The sequence below is a fragment of the Mandrillus leucophaeus genome, unplaced genomic scaffold (assembly GCF_000951045.1).
Source record: "Mandrillus leucophaeus isolate KB7577 unplaced genomic scaffold, Mleu.le_1.0 Scaffold106, whole genome shotgun sequence".
NCBI classification, from domain to species: Eukaryota; Metazoa; Chordata; class Mammalia; order Primates; family Cercopithecidae; genus Mandrillus; species Mandrillus leucophaeus.
In genome coordinates, this window is record NW_012098765.1 from 1243695 (window position 1) to 1263345 (window position 19651).

The 19651-nt window shown below is 49.5% G+C and overlaps 1 protein-coding gene across 2 annotated transcripts; it reads right to left on the reverse strand.

Moving 5' to 3' along the window:
* Nucleotides 1–5243: 5243 nt before the first annotated feature.
* Nucleotides 5244–16951, reverse strand: LOC105541944 (carcinoembryonic antigen-related cell adhesion molecule 3-like). 2 transcript variants are annotated; one of them, XM_011983246.1, is made up of 7 exons: nucleotides 16806–16951; nucleotides 15601–15960; nucleotides 7817–7934; nucleotides 6772–6824; nucleotides 6432–6463; nucleotides 5890–5955; nucleotides 5244–5614 (listed from the first exon to the last, which is right to left on the reverse strand). In XM_011983246.1, the coding sequence occupies exons 1-7, from the start codon at nucleotides 16867–16869 to the stop codon at nucleotides 5549–5551; spliced, it is 759 nt and encodes a 252-aa protein (XP_011838636.1). In that variant the 5' UTR covers nucleotides 16870–16951; the 3' UTR covers nucleotides 5244–5548. The 2 variants fall into 2 exon arrangements, with proteins under 2 accessions (XP_011838636.1, XP_011838646.1); XM_011983256.1 differs by lacking the exon at nucleotides 6772–6824 and having other exon boundaries at nucleotides 5244–5562.
* Between the last annotated feature and the right edge of the window lie 2700 nt (nucleotides 16952–19651).

A 19651-nucleotide genomic window follows, 5' to 3' on the forward strand; every position in this document is an offset into this window, starting at 1 on the left:
CTTTCTTTGGTACAACTCTTCCATCCACCTTGTGTGGCCTTGCATTCATGGTGCATCCGCCTCCTTCACAGTGGCATACATGACAAACCCGAAGCTCCTGGAACGCTTGCTGTTTGGATCTCTCATTACCACACAGTCCGTGAGCATTCTCCATTGCTCAAAATGGCTTCTCAGGCTCTTATCAGTTGTTTCAAAGCTCAACCCTCCAATGAAGAGCTTCCTCAGCTGTTCGGGCTCTTTAGGACACTCTGACTTAGACATGGCAGGGAGAAGAGAGACTTTAACAATGCTTCTTTGGCAGCGTCCATGGGCAGAAACGTCCACTTACAGATTTATAATGTTAAATCACCCTTGCTTTTCCTGGAACACACGAAACCCAGTCGTAGTGTTTCATTTTTTAATATACTCTTGATTTGATTTCCTAACGCCTTGTTTAGGTTTTTATGTATCTCCGTTCGTGAATGTGATTGGCCTGATAATTTCCTCTTTCGTACCTTTTTTTGGTTCTGGTTTCAATGTCAAGTTTATGCTAACCTAATAGAATGAGTTGGGGAAATAGTCTTTCTTTTTCTTCCCTATGGAAGAGTTTGTATAAGATTGAGACGATCCATCATGAAAGTTCTGTAGAAACCACTGATAAAACTTCTGGGCTGCACGAAGTCAAGGCTATAGTGAGATGTGATCATGCTACTGCACTCCAGCCTGGACAACAGAGTGAGACCCTGTCTCAAAAACACAAAACCAAAACTAAAACCAAAAACTTTGGGGCTATGTTTTTTTCTCTCCTCTGGGCTAGATATTTTTGTTTCTCTCTTTTAAAAAACTTTTCATATAGAAAATTTCAAGTTGTATACAAAGAGAGTTTGTACACAAACATATACACACAAACTCTAGTTTATTTTTTTTTATTATTTTGAGATGGAGTCTCGCTCTGTTGTCCAGCATACATACTGTACGATTCCGTTGTATGTAAAAAAAGCATACATACTTTGTATGTAAAAAAAGCGTACATACTGTATGATTCTGTTTATGTAACATTCTTGAAATAACATAACTATAGAGATGTAGACTAGATTAGTGCTTGCCAGAAGTAGGTATGGGAGAGGGAGGGTATTGTGGTTATGTAGGGGTAGCAACATATAGTGCTGTGATTGTGGTAGCGGCACAGCATAGAGACACACACTTGCACATGCACACCCACACACAAATGCACACACGCATGCATGCACACATACGCATGTATAACTGGTGAAATCTGAAAAAAGCTCTGTGGATTGTACCAATGTCACTTTCCTGGTTTTGACATTGAATTATAGTTATGCTAGATGTGAACACTGGTGGAGGCTGGGTGAAGAGTGATGGGCCTCCAGGTACATTTTATTTTTTCAAGTTTCTGTGAATCTACAATTATTTCAAAATTCAAAGTTAAAACAAATGTAGTTAGTTTGCAGACCTCTGACACTGATCCTGTGAATGTTCACTGAAGTGCTCTTTGAATGTGCGTCTTTGCATGTATGGTTTTACATTGATATTTCGTGACTGCTCATAGCAAGGAAATTAGCAGTAACACAATTTTTGGTTTGCACTTTTTTCCACATCAGTATCCAAGACCACAAACTGTATTTTTTTGATGTCTGGAAACAAAGTGGGTTAGGGGAACTGTACCCTACCTTAGTCTTTTTCTTTCTCAGTTAGGCTATGGCCCCTCCCCCTTTAGGTGTTTGAAAGGAATATATTGGTTTTGTCTTTTTCTCTGCACCACGTAAAGTCCAGAAGTGTCTTTAGAGGCCTGGAACTTGCTGCTGTTTCAAAAAAGAGCTTTCTCACTGGTCTCTAGGGTTTCTGCCTTTCTCTCCTATACATTAGGAGTTTCAGTCTGGTCACATAAGTGAGGGAAGTGGGCAGGGTGTAAGAGGATCTCGTTCATTCAACATGTATTTATGAAGCATGCTTGTGCCAGACTGGGTGCTTGTCACTGGACTTAGCAGATACCAGGACAGGCCTCCTTAGAACTCACGGTTCAAGATAGGCTCTTCTTAATGTGACTAATTCATGATCAAAGGGTGTGCACATTAAAATTATGAGGTAAACATACAAATTGTATGCTAATTTCACATAACAGGCAAGACCTGAGAAGCCCCCAGAATCATGGTCCTATGTCTTAACTCTGTCAGGAGCCTTAACCCCGCCTGTTAGGAGCTGTGGCTGTGCTCAGAAAAGATGACGAGGATGACCAGGACAGACAGTAGGTGCGAGGACAGGGCAGAGAGGACCTTGGTGACTGCCCAGATGTGGGATGTGATGAGGATTCTGATCCATCCAAAGCAGGGGAGACTCTCGGTGGGGACCTGGGTGACCCTTCCACTGAGCACTCTGAGTGGTGTGTGTGTGTGCCCTGCAGGGACACTGACTGACTGGACCTGAGCTCTTGGGAAGGGCAGGGGTGGGTCTGTAGGACCAGACTTGCCTCTGTGGGTGGGAAGTGGTGGGAATGAGGAGGGTGAGGGTGACTGGGAGGACTCTGGTCTGTTTTTGTCTCCTGGGGAATTTGGGCCCTACCCTGGGAGACAGATGTTCAGGCCCCCACTTGTCCCTCAGGAGGATTGTGTGTGAGCAACTAGCAGATGGCAAAGGCCTCTGATATGCGGCATGAGGCTTGGCCTGGAGTCACTGAGAGGATTGTTTAGGGGCTCAGTGCAGCTCAGCTTTCCAGGGGCTTAGCTGAGCTCAGGGAACAGGATGGTGTCCTCAAGGGGTGCTCCAGGCTGGGTGATGGTAGTGGTTCCAAGGTCAGGCACTGGGGTCGGAAGTTAATCATGAAAAGTTCCCACTGTGTTGTAGGCAGAGACGATGGCTTGAGTCTCAGAGGTAGGGACATTCACTGTGAAGCTGGAGCAGACTCAGCCTTTCCAAGGTCATACTTTGGCTACAGAAATCAGCCCTGCCAGGGGTGTCAACAACCCTTGCCAACAACCCTAACATTTAGTCATGTGCACAGGGCTCACGACAAACACATTATAAAAGAATCAGGTTCTCCCTCATTGCATCTTTCTCAGGCAGAACAGACGGGGCGGCTTTTCCCGGTAGTTTCTTCTTCCCATCTGTGTGCTCCCTGCAGCAGTGTTTGCAGATGACCCTTCCAGGGTCACTATCCATGGTGCTGATGTCCATGAACTATTGAAGGGCTGGTGAGTTGTGATCTTCCAGTCACATCTCTTTTATTGTTTGTTTTTCTTTTCTTTTTTCTTTTCCTTTTTTTTTTTTCTGAGATGGAGTCTCACTCTGTCAACCAGGTTGAAGTGTAGTGACATGATTTTGGCTTACTGCAACCTCCACCTCCCGGGTTCAAGTGATTCTCCTGCCTCAGCCTCCCGAGTAGCTGGCATTACAGGCATGTGCCACCACGCCTGGCTAATTTTTGTATTTTTAGTAGAGCCAGAGTTTCGGCATGTTGGTCAGGCTGGTCTCAAACTCGTGACCTCAGGTGATCCACTCCCGTCGGCCTCCCAAAGTGCTGGGATTACAGGTGTGAGACATCACACCCGGCCACATCTCTCATTCTTAACAACTGAGCTTGTCACTGAGGAGAAGGTGGAGAGGTACTACGGGCATGGAGAGCCCTCCGTCTCCCTCTCTCAGGACTTGGATGGTGCTGGGGATGTCACTACAAAAACTGACGCCACAGTCAGGATAACCCTATCCAGGTGCCCATGTGTAGTTTGTAGTGAACAATCATGATAAAATGGCCTTGAGAGGAGTGATGGATAGAACAAGCACCTCGCAAAGATGCACACATCCTCATCCCAAGATGTGTGAATACGGCACATGGTAAAAGACACTTAGCAGATAAATGAAGGATAATGACATGGGGAGATTATTGCGATTTATCCAGGTGGGTCCAAAATAACCACAGGTCCCTTCCTTACAAGAGAGAGAGGCAGGGAAGTCAGTGAGGATGGAGGCACAGCACAGAGAGGTTTCAAGATGCTGTACTTCTCGCTTTGAAGATGGAGGAAGGGGCCAAAGTTAAGGATGCAGGCAGCCTCTAGTAATTGGAAGAGGTGAGGGAGCAGACTTTTCCCTGGAGCTGCCAGGAAGAACACAGCCAAGTGGACACATTGTTGTTGTTTTATGCCACTAAGTTTAGCAATGGAGTTGTCATCTCTGTTGCCCAGGCCGGCATGCAGTGGTGTGATCAGAGCTCAGTGCAGCCTCAACCTCCTGGGCTCAAGCGATCCTCCCGCTTCAGCCTCCTGAGTAGTTGGGACCAAGGCACACACCAACATGCCTGGCCTGTGGGAATTTGTCACAGCATCAACAGGAAACTGATCCAAGAGATGTCACCTTGTCTCATCTGACGATGTGTGCAGGTGGGCTAAGGAGTCATTTAGAGCTAAATCCTGATGTAAATTTACAGGTTGTTTTTCCTTTTCCCATCTCATGGCAAACAACCCTGGGCAGTGGCAGAACATCCTCAGGAACCATGGCTCTGTGCTTTAGTGCAGGGACCAGCCTGATTGTGGGAAGGTGGCATCTGGTCTGAGTGAACCTCCGTGAGATCATTACACTCCCCGGGGCCCTCAGGAAGGACAGAGAACCTCTGGCCCAGGTATGTAGTGGAGCTGCAGTTGAAGCCTGAGTGGAGGGCCCTGCAGGCCAAGGAGAAGAGGAGACAGGTGGTCCCATTGCCACGGGAGACTGCGTGAGCTTTAGGTGAGACAGCCCTGTGTCTCTGACCTGGAAGCCCCTGTGTGGAGAGGAGGATTGTTCAGTGAGATCCATGCCAGGGGGTAAAGTGGGAACCGATGGGAAATGATGGGCTAGAGTCCCAGGTAGTGTCTGGGAGGATCTTACTCCAGGACTAAATTCTGGGTCTGTCCTCCCCTTGATTACTCTTACAGCCCCTCTGTGTATCCCCTAAAATGAGTAAAGATGTCCTGAGCGCTGGCCTTTTGGACAGAGAGTAAACCCAATGGCCAGGGCTAGGCACTGTAGGTCCCTGGGGCAGTGTGAGGACAGCCAAGAGCTCGGCTGGCTGGGCAGTGCTCCTGTGAATCCCGCCCTTTCCTGTGTAGGGTCCCCCCCATTCTGACTCCCAACCCCCTATTTCTGCCTCCTAGGGAAAGAGAGACTGGGGTTGAAATAAGTTGGAGATGACATTTTCCCTGTGTGACCAGGAGAGAATAGATATGGAGTTTCAGGTGAATTTTTGCAAAGTTCCCATGAGCAGAAAAAGAGCCAATGAGAGGAAGGGTCTTGTTTATTGAGATCCTTTCCAGGTGATCCCGGGTGACATTCACTTTCTCTGCAAGCCTCTGCTTCCTGTGGTGATGGGAGGCCTTTGTCCTGGCCCACCCAGAGCCCAGGGCAGCCTGTCGGGGTCCTCGGATATTCAACAGGGACCCTCCATCCCTCCCTGTCCCCAGGCCCCAGTGTCTTTTCAGGACTCAGAGCTGGTTCTCTGGCTCAGGCTCCATGTCCTTCCCCATCCCCAGGGCTGGGGGGTCAGGATGCTCCATCAACCCACAGGAGCAGCTCCCAAAGGAACCTAAGAAGCCACATCTCCTTTGCGGTCCATCCGGCAGTAAACATTTGTGTCATGTTTTAGCATTTCCTGCAAAAACAGAGAAGAGGCCTAAACCCCTGTAGCCTTCTCAGAACAGGGTCTGGTGTCTCCCAGGCTCTGGGCCCAGCCAGGGCTGCTCTGGGGCTGAACCTGACTGTGCTCAGGGGGTTCCTGCTCCCAGGCCCCTCCCTCTTCTGCTCACCACCCCCTGTTCTCATTTTCACAGCAATTTCCTAGATCTCAGAGCTCAGCCGGTGCCAGTCGGGACAGATCCTGGGTCCCCTGGGGCCTGTGGGACCAGAACATCCGTGGCCCACACTCACCTCATAGATGGGAGCAGCTGTCCTGGGGCCAGGTCGGGGGGCCTGGGCAGCGGAGAGGGAGGACATCTGTGGACAGGGATGGAGGGTCATGGAGGCCAAGCCTGCAAGTTTCCTGTCTCTGATTGACCAGGATTTACTTCCCTGTGTCTATTTCTGGTCATTTCCCCTCAGGAGTGACCAGCTCTGCCCCTGAGCTCAGCCTCCCAGTGTGGACACAGCACCCTGACCCTTTTCCTGGCTGGGCCCACCCCGCACCCTTGTTAATGTGGGCCCCTGACTGACGGTCCCAGTGTCCACTCTGCACCTGCCAGACTCCAGGGGTCTCCTCAGGCGATGGAGGGTCCCAGGGAGGGGTCAGCACAGGGTGTGGGTGGTCCCAGCCCTATAGGGAGGCCGAGCTCCTGGGCAGGGCAGGGCTAGCCTTGTCCTGTGTGTTCTGGGGAAGGTGGGTCTGTGCTGTGCTCGGGGGCTGATGGTCCCTCTGCCCAGAGCCTGCACAGCTGGGACCCCAGTAGAAAGGGGCTGGGAGGGGACAGGCTTACCAAGAAGGCAGAGCTGTGGGAGGGACCACGGCCTGGAAACAGAGACAGGAGTGAGCAGCAGGGTGGGAGGAAGGCGGTCACCTCCCCCTCTCCAGGAAGGCATGGGGTGTCCTCAGCTCTAAGATACCTGAGCAGCTGAGATTGGGGAGGTGACCCCTGACCCAGAGCCCACAGGTCAGGGCTGACCCGGCCAGTTGGGGCCCCCTGTTTGATGTTTATGAGATCCTCTTTGCAGCCCCCGGGAAAGGATCAGAGCCTCCCTGGGAGTGACTGGCAGGAGCGGACACTGTGGGGTTGGCCTAGGGGTTCCCAGCCACACCTAGGCTGAGAGGACACTCACCAGGGGCAAGGACTTGGGGCTGCTGCTCCTTGAGGTCGTGCTGGATGCTGGTTCTAGGAAAGGTCAGGGTCCTTTGGGAGGGTACCGGGTTAAAAGCCACAATTTTGGAGTTAGAACAGGGGACAAGAAGGGAAGCCCATTTTCAAGGACGGGCATGGAGACCTCCTGTCTCCCTCAGGTTTGTGTTAGGGGGAGCCCAGCAGAGGGTAGCTGAGGAGAGGCTTTAGGAAGCCACATCTGTCCTGAGCAGAAGGGAAGGACCCTCAGGCAGATGCTGGGCCAGGAGAACATTGACCCAGGGACCCAGGAAAGGGACTGAGAACCCAAGGAAGGAACCAGACCATGAGGGTTGGCCTGAGAGGAAGGGTCAAGGCCCCAGAGGGAAAACAGGGCCACTTGTGCAGGACACGGAGGGGACTGCAAGTGTCTTGGATTCTCCTGGAACTGAGTGTCCTGAGTGGTGATGCTGAAATGGGACAGTGTCCTTGTCCTCTCTCTCAACCGCTTGGCAAGAGACACAAAGGACGCTCCAGGACATGCTGGTGTGAGGCCCAGGTTCTCCCATCTCACACCTCAGGGCCTATGGTTACTACATCAGCCATGGGGGGCACTGACCCCACCCAGCCTGTCCAGGCTGGTCCACTCCCCATTGTGTGACGATGCCCAGGATCTGGAACCAGGAAATTCCCATCACTGTGTGGGTGGATTCAATGAACAGCGGGAGGTACCAATTACAGAACCCCCCTTCCTCCCTCCCTCCTTCTCTTCCTCCCTCCAGGCAGCTGTGGCTTTGCTGTGTGAGGGAACTAGGGCCACACTCAGGGGTGGGGCCTTAACTAGGCCGAATTCACAGAGGAGGAAGCTGTCGAGGCAGCAACCTAGGGTCAGGAGCTGACGAGGTGGGAGCTGTGGAATAACAGGGAAGGATCCCTGGGGACTTGGGAGGCCATGGAGAGCCTGGTCGTGAATACAGGACAAGATCTCCTTTCTCCTGGCCTAGAGTCAGCCTAGGGGGTGGGAGGAGGATGGGAAAAAGCTATGGTACCTTCTAGTTTTGGCAAGGAGCAGGAAACACACCAAGGCGGCCACCAGCGCCACTCCGACCAGGACCCCGGTCACCATGCCGGCGACGGCCCCCACAGGAAGGCCTGGGGCATTTTCTTCTGCAGAAAGAAGAAGGCAAAGTCTATCCCAGAGGAAACCACAGGGGCCTTGCGGGGAAGGTGTGCGGTCAGGGGAGAAGGAGATGCCACGGGGCCTGAGTGCGGTCTGTTGTGTTGTCCTCATCACGGATTCCCTTGCTTTCCACAGTGGCACAATTTTCAGCAGGCTTCACACACTGGGCAGCACCAACTCATACATTCTCCCAGATGTGCTTGCACCTCACCCTGCTCCTGTGCCTTTTAGTCCCTCCTTCTTCTCGCATCATGCCTCTTCCCTCTGTTTTTCCTTTTCCATCCCGTAACACTCACAAAGGGCAGGCCCTCGCCATCAACTCAATGCTGATGAGTGGGGATGATGTTCATTGACTGTTTTTGGGGGAATTCCATGTACCAGGCACAGTGGGTACCAACGTACCTACAGCTCATCTCATCTTCCCATCACCTTGAGGGAGAGGAGCATCACCCCCAGCTGCAGAGTTAGCATCTGAGACTTATAGCACCTCAGTAAGTCAAGGAAGGTCACAGAACTTGTAAATGATACAACAAAATTTGTACAGCATTCCAGGCTGGCCCCAAGGTCAGCTGTGAGAAATCAGAACAACAAGGGGAGGAGGGGTCCTGCAGATATGGAGTGAGAGGGCTCAGGGTAGAGTTTGGAATTTGCTTGTGTCCAAGACATGGACTGGGAAATAAGCTTCTAGGCTCTTTCAGAAAACTGACTGCCTCTACCAAGGGCCTAGGGCCTGTGCTCCAGGGATCCACTTACCAGAGACTGTGATTGTCTTGACTGTGATTGTACTGAGGCCAGTGGCTGAGTTATGGGCGAGGCAAGCATAGGATCCACTATTATCCACTGTGATGTTGGCGATAAGGAGATTTTGTGTGTCTTGCTGGAGCATTCCACAGACAAACCAGGAATACTGTGTGGGTGGGTTAGAGGCCACGTGGCAGGAGAGGTTGAGATTTGCCCCTGGGTGATAATAGGAGTCTGGGGGGGAAATGGTGGGAATGCCTGGTCCATCTGGAGCAAAGAGAATAAAGCCATAGATGATATCATCAGAGGGAAGGGGAAGCTGCTGGTCTGTGGAAGAGCCACAGTGTCCCTCTAAGCCAAGTCACAACCTTGAAGTCCTAATGAAACCCATTCTATCCACTGAATCTGGGTCTGAGACATTCACCTGTTTCTCCCATCACAGGCTGTGGACCCTGAGCCTCCCAGGACAGGAGCAGCCCCTCCTCTCCTATTCTTGGTCAAGGCTGGGTCTGCCCAGGTTTGCTCGGGACAGAAAGTCATGGCCAACCTGGGTGAGAGTCTGAGTCCTTGGAGCTGAGAGGGACTGAGAGGCCTGGCCTCTGGCTGTGTGGATTTGGGCTGGTGGCCCGGGCCACAGAGGAACAGAAGATGCTCACAGAGGACATCCAGGGTGACTGGGTCACTGAAGTTCACACTCGCTGGGTTCTGTATTTCACACTCATAGGGTCCTGTGTCATTCCTTGTGACACTGAGTAGAGTGAGGGTCCTGTTGCCATTGGAGAGCTGCAGCCTGGGACTGACCGGGAGGCTCTGACCATTTACCCACCACAGGTAGGTTGGGTCCTGAGCCTCAGATCCACAGGTGAAGGCTACAGCATCCTTGTCCTCCACGGGGTTGGAGTTGTTGCTGGTGATGGAGGGCTTGGGCAACTCCGCTGTGCAGATAACAGAGAGAAGATTGCCCTGTGTGGCACCTGTGATTCCTCCACAGGCATATTTTAATCAGAATCAACATCTCCTATTCTTTGGCCAACCCCACTCCTTAAAAGACCAAGACAGGGCTAGGTCGGTGGCTCACATCTGTAATCCCAGGACTTTGGGAGGCTGAGGCGGGTGGATCACGAGGTCATGAGATCGAGACCATCCTGGCTAACATGCTGAAATCCCATCTTTCCTAAAAATACAAAAAATTAGCCAGGCGTGGTGGCGGGTGCCTGTAGTCCCAGCTACTTGGGAGGCTGAGGCAGGAGAATGGCATGAACCCAGGAGGCAGAGCTTGCAGTGAGATGCGATTGCATCACTGCACTCTAGCCTGGGCGACAAAGCGAGACTCCATCTCTCAAAACAAACAAAACAAAGAAACAACAACAAAAAAGACCAAGACAGACATGTGTGTCACAGACAGATGCATGACCGTCTGAGGGCTCAGAGCCTGTGAGGCTGCCTGCCCGTGAAAGAAGCAGAGACTTTCTCAATTGTGAATTGAGCAGCAGCGTTGGGTGGTGGACAGACAAGGACCAGGAGTCACATCCCCTGGCACCTCTCCTGTTCCTTCCCTGATGGCTGACTGCCTGGCTGACCTTGGGGTCCTCACCTGGAACACGCAGGTGCTGAGGTCTCAGAATTACAAGGTGAGGTTGTTCCTTCCAGGTGTGTCATGGTGACTGATATGATACAGTGAGTAAATAAAAGCTATAGTAGAAGGCTGGGCACGGTGGCTGACGCCTGTAATCCCAGCACTTTGGGAGGGTGAGGTGGGCACATCACCTGAGGTCAGGAGTTCGAGACCAGCCTGGCCAACATGGTGAAACCCCGTCTCTACTAAAAATACAAAAATTGCCTGGGTGTGGTGGCACGCCTATAATCCCAGCTACTTAAGAGGCTAGGGAGAATTGCTTGAACCTGGGAGGCGGAGGTTGCAGTGAGCCTAGATCACACCATTGTGCTCCAGCCTGGGTGACAAGAGTAAAACTCTATCTCAAAAAAAAAAAAAAAAAAAAAGAGAAAAAAATAAAAGAGCAGAATGGTGATTTCCAAGGGCTGGGCGGAAGATGTTGTTCCTTGGGTGTGCAGTTTCAGTTATGTAAGATATGGAGGTTCTAGAGATCTGCTGTACACCTTGGTGTCTATAATTAATAGAGTTTGGGTATCTCTTATGCATAAGAGCAAAAGTGTTTTGGATTTCTGATTATTTTTTATTTTGGAATATTTGTATTACAAGTATCGGTTTATCATCCCAAATCTGAAAATCCAAAATTTCAAAATGCTCCAGTGACCACTTCCTTTGAACATCATGCCAGTGGTCAAAAAGTTTTGGATATTGGAGCATTTTGCATTTTGGATTTTTGAATTTGAGATTCCCCATCTGTAATAGTCCATTTTGCCCTTAAAAATTTGTCAGGAGTTTAAACAAAGGAGTTATGTTCTTACTGTAGTAAAAAAAAGAAATTTTGGGGAAACATTAAACTTTTTCTATCAGTGGAAGTTATTATTAATGGTCTAAAGATCTAAGGCAATTGCTGGCTGTAGTATTTCTCTTCATAACACAATAAGGTTTTGGTCTGCTAAACGCTGAAGACCAGCATAATCATGTTAAGCTCAAAGAAAGATGCTGACTTTGGTTTGAAATCAGTGACTCTCTGGGTAGAGAGAGAATTGTGAGTCCTGTTAGGAAGACAGAACTGGTCAGAGAGAAAGTCTGAGATGTCTCAATAATACATAGAGAAGAATAATCCCAAATTAGGAGGTGTGATGTGTGTTATGTCAGTAAATTTAGAAAGAACACTTATCTCAGTTTCCTGTGCAGAGTTAAGCAAAATAGGAAAGGGCCCAAAACAGTCATATGAAACGCCTTCCTCCTTTTCTCTAGACCCCAGGAAACACAACTAGAGTTTGATTAAATTATCTTGAATTGGGCAGAGTCTGAGATGCCAGTGGCTTGTGCATCTCCCCACCTGAAGACCCCATCTTATGATAATGACATCATCACGAGGGACACAGGTGTGTGTGGAACAGGCAGTGAGTCCATCAGACAGCACAGGGCTGGCCAGCTCCACCTGGTCCCAGGAACCACCAGTATCCCATTACATGTATGTTACAGCCTTTGTAGTTGTCCCACAGCTACAAAATATAAAATATGCCATTGTCACTACAAAATATTGAATGTGAAGTTGAATATGCTGTTCCACTTTTTTCCCGCACTCCTTTTTTTTTTTTTTTTTTTTTTGGAGACAGAGTTTTGCTCTTGCTGCCTAGGCTGGAGTGAAATCGCATGATCTTGGCTCACCGCAACCTCTATCTCCTGGTTTCAAGCGATTCTCCTGCCTCAGCCTCCTGAGTAGCTGGGATTACATGCGCCTGCCATCATGCCCGGCTAATTTTTTGTATTTTTTGTAGAGACGGGATATCATCATGTTGGCCAGGCTGGTCTCAAACTTCCGACCTCAGGTGATCCACCCACCTCAGCCTCCCAAAGTGCAGGGATTACAGGCATGAGCCACTACGCCCGGCCTTTTACCACTCTTTTAAAACTTTGCTGTTTCAGGCTGGGCGTGCTGGCTCATGCCTGTAACCCCAGCACTTTGGGAGGCCAAGGTGGGTGGATCATGAGGTTAGGAGATCGAGACCATCCTGGCTAACACGGTGAAACTTTGAAGCAAGGATGATTATAGTCCCTCCCTAAAACTAACTCCCTCTTTGTCAGGGATTGCCTTTGTAAAACTAATGAAACATTACGAGATTAGCATTATGGGAGGGGCCTGAATTGTGCTAAACTGTAGGCATAGTTTCTGCAGTCCCTGACTTCTCAGGACGCACGTGTCCAGAAGTCACAAGATTTGTGACTTCCCTAATTGTTCCCATAGATAACATCACTATTGTAGAACCTGAGATTGGTCTTTTGAGATGTTTCTCAGGCTTTTGCATTCTGGCAACTGACTGACTCCACCTGGACCAAGACCCATGATTCAGTGGTCTTGTGGTCCCCACTCAGAGATGATTTCAGCACACCAGGATCAGTTGCCACATCCCTATGATTTTATCCCCAACCAATCAGCATTCCCCATTCCCTAGTCCCCTGCCATCAGACTATCCATGAAAAACTCTAACCTCAAGCCTCCAGGGAGGCTGTTTTAAGTAATAAAAAAACTCCTGTCTTGCTGTTCGGCTCACTTAGCATTAATTAAACTCTATCTTGACTGCAATATCGTGGTCTTGGTGAATTGGTTTTGTCTGTGCAGTGGCAGGAAGAACCTGCTGGGCAATTACAAGAGTAGGTGGAGGAATCACTCGTCCCTGTCCTGTGGCCTGTTCCACGTGTTGGCCTCATGGAGGGAAAGAGCCCTGGGTGGGGACACAGTGGAAGCTCGTTCTCCTTGTGACCTGGGGACACTGACTCATGATGAAGCCTGGCAGGGGCTCTGATCCAGCTGATTTCTGTGCCTTTTTTTTTTTTTATTGTCCCGGAGTTGGGCCAGGCCACAGTGTGAGTGGGAAGGGAACAGAATAGCCAGTCTTGTTAGAGGGAGTTACTGGGGAATACCTAATGGTGGAGGAAGCTGTGCAGGGCAGGGGTATCCTCACTGTTGTGAAGGGGGATGAGGATAAGGGACAAGGGGGAACAGAGATAGTCAGAGATTACATGGCAGTGAGCTGTGGGGACTACAGTGACCTCATGGACCCCAGGGGCCAGGAGACCCTTGGTTATTCTGGAACCAGGACCAGGGAGCCCTGAAAACCTTCCCACAGATGAGCTGTGCCAGAGTCCCATGAGATGTGGTTCTTGGGGTAGCTTTAGGGGCAGGGGTTAGAGGAATGCAACAAGGATCCTGGCCCCTGGAGGGACAGGAAACAGGTGTGGCCAGAACCTTCTAGGATTCTGCATCCAAGATCCGGTCTCTGAAGAGTTTATGAATTATTCATCATTCATTCCTTCCCTCCTTCATCAGAGAACTACTGAGTGTGTGTCTCTCACTGGGCCCTGCGCTGGTGCAGGGTGTGAGTGGGGAGTGAAAGCAAGGTTGTTTCTTTATCCTCTCGTAGGGGTGACACTGACACACCAGGAAACACAGGATTTCGGGTCGAGTGAGGGCAGTGGTGCGCATCTGAGAGGGAGGCCCGGACATTCCTGGCACTGACTCTGTTGACACAAGGGATTTAGTTCCAGGTTAGGCTAATGTGTTAGGCTACTTTTCGTTACTATAAGGAAATGTCCGAGGCTGGGTAATTTATAAGGAAAAGAGATTTAATTGGGGCAGGGATCTGCAGGCTGTACAGGCATGGCACCAGCATCTGCTTGACTTCTGGTGAGGCCCAGCAAGCTTACAATCATGCTGGAAGGAGGAGGGTGAGCAGGTGGTGTCATGTGGCAAAAGCAGGAGCAAGAGAGAGTGTGGAGGTGCCACACACTTTTAAAGAACCAGATCTGTGAACTCAGAGTGAGAACTGACTCGTCACCAAGGGGATGGTGAGAAACAGCCCCCATGATCTGAGCGCCTCCCACCAGGCCTCACCTCCAACGTTGGGGATCACATTTCAACATGAGACTTGGAGGAGATAAACATCCTCACCTCCAACGCTGGCGATCACATTTCAACATGAGACTTGGAGGAGATAAACATCTTCACCTCCAACATTGGGGATCACATTTCAACGTGAGATTTGGAGAAGATAAACATCCTCACCTCCAATGTTGGGGATCACATTTCGATGTGAGATTTGGAGGGGATAAACATCCAAACTATATCAGGAAAAACTGATTAATTTTCCCCTTGCCCCTCACTCTCCAGACCAAAATCTCCCCTTCTGAGTTGTGGATGCCCAAGAAAAAAGAAAGAGGACTTACGACAGGTCTCAGGTCTGCAGATGTCTAATGATAGCCCCAGCCATCCCCTGGTGGAGAACAGGCAGCTGTAGCTGCAGAGAGACCTCGTATGACTCTAATCTGACACCTATGACTTGTGTGACCCTAGTCGGTGGCTGTGTCTCCCTGTTCCTCAATTTTTTTTTCAATAAGTAGGATAAGTGCTATTTGACTGTGAGGTTGTTTGTGAATTAATCTCAATATATTTAGAATTACTTGACCTCAGCTGTGTATAGAGGAGCTGCCCAAATGAACAGCATCTGTGCTTATTTGCCTCCAAAAGAGAGGTCCCTGGGCCTGATCCCTTGTGGAAAAGGAGCCGCCGGGAGCATCTTCTCTCTTCTTTTCCTCCCCCTGGGGATATTGAACTTCCCATGGAGTCATCTAAGTTCCCCTGGGCAGTGGGCTCATGCCCTAGTCATCTCGTCCATCTGTTCACTCCATGCTGAGTCTAAGGTGAAGGATGAGGCCTTGTCCTTGCCCAGAAGAGATTCTTGGGGCTGGACCCTGGCTTGTGACCAACTCCAGGAGCCACAATCCTCAGACAGCTGGTAAAATCTTGCTCCCAGTCAGCCCTGCCCAGGAGGTCTCACCCAGCCCTGGCACAGGATCCCTAGGGTCCCCAGGGTCACCTGGAGTCAGGAATCTGGGACGGGGATTTGCACAGGGGCTCAGCTCTGGGAAGAGCTGAGCTTCTCTGTGACGATCCTAGGGGGCCCCGTAGGCCAGGCCCTGACCCAGTTCTCCAGGGTCTTTCCTAGGGTCAGGTCCATGGAGAGGGCACGGGGTGCTTGGCTGACACTGACCTCCCCCTGCTGAGTGCCCCCATCAGACTGTCCTTCTTCTGCCCTGAGTGTCTGCAGGGTCTGGATGCAGGAAAAGAATTCTGATCTGTTGAAGTTTATCTCCCCTGTGTGTGTCCTGCACTAAATGCCCAAACCCCAACACAGGATGTAATGCAGAGGGGACACAGGCACAGCCCAGGCCTGACAATCCCGTATGTGGGAAGTAGAACTGACCCCAACACCCAGAGGTCATGGGGAATCACTCACGATATACCCGGAACTGGCCAGTTGCTTCTTCAGTCACAAGATTTTTCTTTATGACTTGTAGGGTATAGGATCCTGTGTCATTCTGGGTGACGTTCTGGATCAGCAGGGATGCATTGGAGTCTACTGTCTCTCGACCGCTGTGTGCGGGCCCTGGGGTAGTTTGATGAGTTCCTATTACATGTGATCCAATTCGACAGTTGGCATCCACTCTTTCTCCTTTGTGCCAGATGTAGCCAACAAGATTCTGGGACAGATTGTGGGCAAGTAGAAGAACCTCCTTCCCCTCTGCGACATTGAACGGCCTGGATTCAATAGTGAGCTGGGCAGTGGTGGGCGGGCTCCAGAAGGTTAGAAGTGAGGCTAGGAGGGAGAAAGCCTCGGTCAGTATTAGGACCTACGTATTGGGGTGGAAAGATGGGGCTCTGGGTCCTGAGAGAGTCTCTTCACCCCTCAGCCTTGGAGAGTGTGTGTGTGTCCACTTGGTCAAGGTCGGTAGTGTGACCTTTCTTCCTTCAGCACCTCTGACCTTGGCATTTTCCTGTTTGGAATCCCCTTCCCCAGGTGTCTGCATGGCTCCCTCCCCGCTGGCCTCAGGTCCTGCTCACATCAGGGCATCTTAGGGAGACCCCTCCCCTGACACCTCCGCTAGAGACCCTGGGTCTTCCCTTTCTGACCTTTTTCTGCTCTGTTCCCTCTGGGGCTCTTGTCAACACCTGACCTCACATTCTAGATCTCTTTGGGTGTCTGTCTTCATCCTCGCGAGAGTGTGAGCTCTTTGAACACAGAGACTTGTCTGATATTTGTTGCATGCCAGTGCCTAAAATTTGATTGCAAATACTCGTAGATGAGTTAATGAGTGGTGGTTATTTTGCAACTTGTGGTTGGTGGTCAAGGGCAGGGTTTAGTGCCCTGGTTATATTTTTATTTAAAGTGTCACCCTGATTAATTCTTATTCTTATCATTTTCTACTTGTAGTGACCAGTAATGATTAACTTGGAAAACAAGATGAACTGATTTTCCTCCGTCTTATCAATCCCAGTTCAATGTGATTGTCTTGTTGTGACCCGTGTCCCTCTCTGATGTTCTCTCCCCTGAGGCTCCAGCAGAAGTCCTCTGTCCCCTTTCAGAGCCTCGTCCTCCCCAGGAGACCCCAGCCATTCTCTGTGATCCCTCCTCCTGCCCACTCCCAGGAATCCTCCACTCACCTGCGAGCAGAAGCCCCTGCCAGGGGATGCATTCTCTGTGGGGAGGAGCCAAGGGGGGCCCCATGGTCTTTGCTGCCTGCTCTTTCCTCCTCTGTGGAAAAGAGCCTGGGCTCCAGGAATGCTCCGTCAGGGCTGCTGTGACTGTAGGCTCTGCTTTCCTTCCTCTTTCTGTGCTGAGCTTCCTCCCAGGGCAGGATCACTTTCCAGGGTCATGGGTGAAGCTCTGCCCCGGTCACTTCTCTGTCCCCTCCCCTCTCAGTTTTGCCTCCTTTTCTGTTCTTCCTTTTTCCCTTCTGTCTACATTTGAGTTCCCCAGACCAGGCTCTGAGAAGCAAGGCTTATTTGGACCCCTGTCTCGTAACAGGACGATCCTCCCTCCCCAGCGTGGACCTCTACTATGCCTTGACTGTGGGTCTGTCAGCACCAAGGAGAGTCCCTGGGGTCCCTGAACGTGGTGTTATTTTCTCAGTGACAGAGAAACCCCTTTGTGTGTGCAGGGTCTTCTCACATGTCTGGGAAGATTGGATTTACTCCCAGTAAGGAGGTCACAGAGACGTCCGGGGTCCTAGAAATGGACACATCTAGGGCTAAAGTCCAAGTCTAAGATTCTGAGTTGTTCTTTCTGCAGAGCTATGTGACTCTAATTTCTTTGGAGTAACCGAGAATGAAGCTGCACGGTGCTGTAGCTTTATGTCATCCACACACCAGACATTTCTAGGCTGACTTTATGATTTTCTCTCCAGCTTGTACCACCTTTATTAATATATATTTCATCATTTTTTCTAAATACATTTAGTTTACAAAACCTCCTGTCCTAGTAGGGATCGGTGACTCAGATCTGTGATCGCAGCTACTCAAGAGGCTAAGGTGGGAGGATGGCTTGAGGCCAGGAGTTGGAGACAAAACATCCTTGTCTTATGCAATATTGTCCATGAAATTACAGATTTGATCTGTGCTTAATTTTTTTCTCAACGTGTATTAAAATAAGCACATAAGTATTAAAGGCTTTAAAAAGCTTACTTACATTTCCCCTAAAATCAGTTTTTGGAAATGCTGACACAGTGGCATAAGCATGGACTTTATGTCTAGATGTACCTGGGGACAGCTCATGGTTCTGTCACTTAACTATGTCGACTTGGACAAGTCATTTGGCTTCTGTGATCCTCGATTCCCTGATTTGTAAAAGGAGGATGGTAAAATCCTCCTTGCAAAGTTGTTGGGAATAAGTGAGCTGCTGTGGGAGCCCAGTCCCAGGCGGATGTTGAGTACATGATGGTTATCATTGTGATTATTGCTGTGGAATTCTAGTTTTCAAAGAGAGTGTCTACGCTGGAATATTGGGCTTGTGGCTTTCTGCTGATGTGGATGTGTGAAAAAGCTACTTTTGCTTGTTAGGATTTGTGGTGCATCTGTCATTATTTTCATTTCCTAGTTCCGCTACCTATTTTCTCTGTGATGTTAGTCAAGTTGCCTAAGTTTTCTTTTGCCTCATTTACCTAAGTTGTGAAATGTGGGTGACAATACACTAGCGTGTGTGTGTTATTTCCCAGCTCTGACCACTAGAGGGCATAGAAGCACCGGCACCTACTAGCAATGGGCATATAGGTGCCTATGGTCTGTAAACATTATTCTCCCATGAAAGGAACCAGGGTTCCCCAGAGAAATGGCCGATTCCAGGGCTAGGGCAGGAAAGCACAAGAGGAGACTGGAGCATCTTGCGGGGCCTGAGAGTAAGGCACGGCTTGAAAAATGATGGGGATGTGTAGAAAATATCACAAATGCCAACTAGAAGAAGCTCCCAATGGCCAATTTGGGGACAATACAGCAATATAATCAATAATAATAGTAATGTAGTCCAACCAATAAATACTTGAGAGTCCATGCTGATATATATAAATAAGTGAATACATACATAAATGAGAAAGAAAAAATAGCTCTTTCTTACAGCAGCTTTCCAGTTAATCAATGTAGAAGCAATGATGGAAATAGAAAATCACTGTTTGGCTAACACCACAGTAAGAATTGTTTATCGGCTACAATTATCTCTGGATTCTAGAAATTAATTGGTAAAAGTATGCTGAGAACAAACAGGCTGTTTGTGTATTTCCAAAGTATCTGTCCACAAGATGCTTATTAATTACAATGAGATGAATAGTAACTTTACAGTAGAGAAATCTGGCAGACACCACCTGAACCAAGGGCTTAAAGTGAACCCCATCAGTAATGAGAGATACCGACATCCTGGGGCTCTGGCTGGGATGTCCTGAGAAAGACACATCACTTCTGTGCCAATCTTGCCCAAAATACACAACCTGAAACATCCCAAGGGAACATGAGACAAACACAAATTGAGGGGCATTCTACGAAACAACGGACCAGACCTCCTTAAAAGCGTCAAGGTCCTGAGAGAGGGAAAGAGTGGGAACCTCCCCGAGGCTGGAGGGACCTGGGAGATGTGATAATGTTACTCAGTGTGGGATCCAGGGTTGGACTCTGGAGCAGAAAAAGGACAGGACTAGGAAGATTAGCAAAATTTTATTTTATTTTATTTTATTTATTTTTTTGAAGACAGAGTCTCACTCTCACTACAACCCCTGCCTCCTGTGTTCAAGCGATTCTCCTGCCTCAGCCTCCCGAGTAGCTGGGATTACAGGTCCCCACCACCACGCCTGGCTAATTTTTGTATTTTTAGTAGAGATGGGGTTTCATCATGTTGGCCAGGCTGATCTCCAACTCCTGACCTCAGGTGATCTGCCTGCCTGGGTCTCCCAAAGTACTGGGATTACAGGCGTGAGCCACCATGCCCGGTCCAAAATTTTAATATTTCTCTCTCTCTCTCTCTCTCT